At 30.5% G+C, this 3,264-nt stretch overlaps 1 protein-coding gene across 1 annotated transcript; it reads left to right on the forward strand.

The window, feature by feature from the left end:
* The first annotated feature begins 425 nt into the window (after positions 1-425).
* On the forward strand, positions 426-3,171 carry LOC113371309. Its single transcript, XM_026611943.1, has 3 exons — positions 426-518; positions 1,304-1,471; positions 3,097-3,171. The coding sequence occupies exons 1-3, from the start codon at positions 426-428 to the stop codon at positions 3,169-3,171; spliced, it is 336 nt and encodes a 111-aa protein (XP_026467728.1).
* Positions 3,172-3,264: the final 93 nt, after the last annotated feature.

Raw genomic sequence — 3,264 nt, forward strand, 5'->3', positions numbered from 1 at the left:
TGGAGGTAATGTCAAATGGCCTCAGATAGCGATCTACTTATATTTACTTATCTATGGAGACGGGCCATTATACAATTTCATTGTCACACACATAGCGATTCTTTTCTGGTAACCCTGCAAATGAAAATATCGGCAAAAGCATTATTACATTGTCTGTTAATGTCAGACATAAATTAGCATTACCGGCAGTTTTGCCGCTTTTATTGGCTCTTACCAAATTAAATTTTAGTATTGTTTAGGGCTCTAACATTAGTAAAAGTTTGTAGCTTTCGGGGCGAATAAAAGTGCATTTGTTGAATTCTGAAAATGTGTTAAGTTGTGGAATAAGTCATATTTCTCTGGAGATGGCTGATGATTCAGGAAAGAAGATAGCTGGCTTTATGGGGAATCCAATGCTGACTCTCAAGATCATGTAGCAAAAGAGAATGATAATAAATCAAGAAGAAACAAACGAAAATAATTGTGAGCGAGAACCTGTGGAGGAGAAAGAAGAGTCACATAATGAACATGTAGATGAGGTAACTAATTCTATCATTGACAATTCTGGAACTAATTTTGCCAAAATTTCTTAACTGAGATTTGTTTTAACGTCATGTAAATGTTTTTAGTTTTTGCTTCATATATTTTACCATCATAATTTCAGTACCATGCTCGTAATGATAAACGACCTTTCAGTGAGGTGGAAAATATGTGCAGTTTTAAAGTTTATTTTGGTTTAATTAAATTTAAATTGAGAGTATTTACTTTGGGAATAGTGACAGAACTAAAGTAATTAAAAATTACAGCTTTACTGTAACACTATCTAGTCGTCAATAGTAAATAGTAACTATTTTATGAAATATTTTTTAAGAAAACTATATATTTATATTTATATATATATATATAATATATATATATATATATTTATAATAATAATAATGGGTAGTGCTGCCCTAGGGCAGGTCCGTGAGCTGAGTCAAACTCCGACTCGATTCAGGAAAGAAGTAGTGTGAGAGTTTTTCCCATTTCCATATATATATATATATATATATATATATATATATATATATATATATACCCAGTAAACACCGTGTGACGTGAGCGTCGGCACTGTGAAATCTCCAAGCATTCCTTCGGTGCTGTGACACCCATGTATAATCAATGTGTACTTCAGATTGCTACCGCCGCCCGGTTTTTACTGGGTATATATATCTAGTATTGAGTACTCCCTAGTATTGGGTAAATTAATTATATTTTGGAAAATATGACCCTGTTCTTCATGATGAGAAAAACCATAGTAACCTTATAATACTTTCATTTATAGGAACACTTTGATGTTCAGGAACCTATTGACCAGAGAGATAATGAGAATGGAGAAGAAGAAAGCAAACATGATTCAAATGCAGATAGTGATAGTGAATCCGATGATGATATTAATGTTGTTATAGGAGATATCAAATCAGGTCCTTCATATGCAGGGATAAATGTGAAGGTATAAATAATTTATCTATTACTTTTATAGCTACAATCAGTTGTAATTTTTCAAACTTATTTTCACAACTTTTCTTAAAATTAAATCAATTAAAACAACTGATATTTAGGTTTACACAACTGGATTTTAATGAAACATTGCATGATGATATTGTTTATAGTCAAAACGAATCTCTCAGTGCGTTATACATACACCTGACGTATTGACTATCCTTTTTTTTTTTAATTTTATTTTTACATCTGCATAGTTAAATATTGAAAAAATATTTATAATTACTAGCTGTGCCCAATCATTTCTGAACAAAAATGCCATTTTTTATTATAGTAGATAGCAAATGTTTGGTGTTTGAGCTATTTTAGAAACAACAGCAAATTACTTGTCAAAATAAATTTCATTATTTCTACATAATGTGGAAAATTTAATTACATGTATTTTGAATGCCACATTGTGAAAAAATAAAATAAAGAAAATTGATCAAATTGGGAAAAGTTTAATTCCTTCAAATCCATCAAATATCTAACCAAATATGTTCAGCAAAAAATCTCAAACAAAATTCAGTCAAAAATGTTCATGGACAGAAATTGATGAAAATGATATCAACATATTGATCCCCATGAACATTATAAACTCATTTATAAATAATAGACGTAAATACTTATATAACAACAAAAATTGACTCAAGAAAAAAACTGTGTCAATATATAAGGTTGTTCGGAAAGCCACTTTGTTTTTTTTTACAACAGAGGATTCATTGTATTTTGTTCAAGCTAACATTATACTTAACCCTATAATAATACATCACCACTTAAAAGATATGGAATTTTTCTTGAAGCTCCATGTATGGTTCTCATAGAAAGAAACCTGTGTCGCCGCACTGGCGTCCGCGTTCCCCGTCTGAAAAGTCATGAAAATTATCAATTTTTTTCGCGCAATTGCTGATGAAGCAAGCAATTGCTAAGTATAGTATTGCAAGACACACCACCTCACATAAGTTTGCTCATCGCCAAAAACGTTCATTGCAACATCCATCAAATCTCCAAACCTGGCATCATCGGACCATTATTTGTTCTGGTCACTAAAAAAAATGTTAGCTGTAAAACATTTACCTCAAATGAGTTCAAAAAACACTGATCAGTTTTTTGCCAATAACGACCAAAAAGTTTATGGTATAGGAATTATGCTACTACCAGAAATATGACAAAAAAATTTCAATCAGAACAGCCAATACATGATTTATTTGTTTTTGATATGAAAATAACTTGACAAAATGTCTATAAAAACGAAGTCCTTTCCCAACAACCAATATAATCTTATTTCATGTTTCTGTTTGTACTTTTTATGTAGTGTATTAACATATCCCATGCCATGGTTATTAACTTTTCTGCTTTTAGCATTAAGATTAGCAAGTATTTCCACTGAATGAAGGCTGGGATTATAGCTAAATCTTATGGATAGTGAAATAAAAAATAAATGTTTAAAGTTGATATAAAATGTTTTTTTTATGATATTATGCCTTATTATTAGACTTTATTCATATATATATATATATATATATATATATTATATATATATATATTGCGTGTGTGTGTATTTATTTATATTTATAACACCAACAATGCCTTTAGCAAAGGGCACCTCTACTTGCTGCTGGTGCTCCGAATGCGATAAACCTAAACAGGTACAAGGAAAATTTATATTGATGATTTTGAACAAGCTGGAATTATTAATGGAATACAAGTACATGAATTTAGTATAGACTCCTTAGAAGATAAGCCATGGAGAAAGCCAGGAGC

The sequence above is a fragment of the Ctenocephalides felis genome, unplaced genomic scaffold (genome assembly GCF_003426905.1).
Source record: "Ctenocephalides felis isolate EL2017-DRISC unplaced genomic scaffold, ASM342690v1 CF-g0.4_SCAFFOLD_01492, whole genome shotgun sequence".
Taxonomy (NCBI): Eukaryota; Metazoa; Arthropoda; class Insecta; order Siphonaptera; family Pulicidae; genus Ctenocephalides; species Ctenocephalides felis.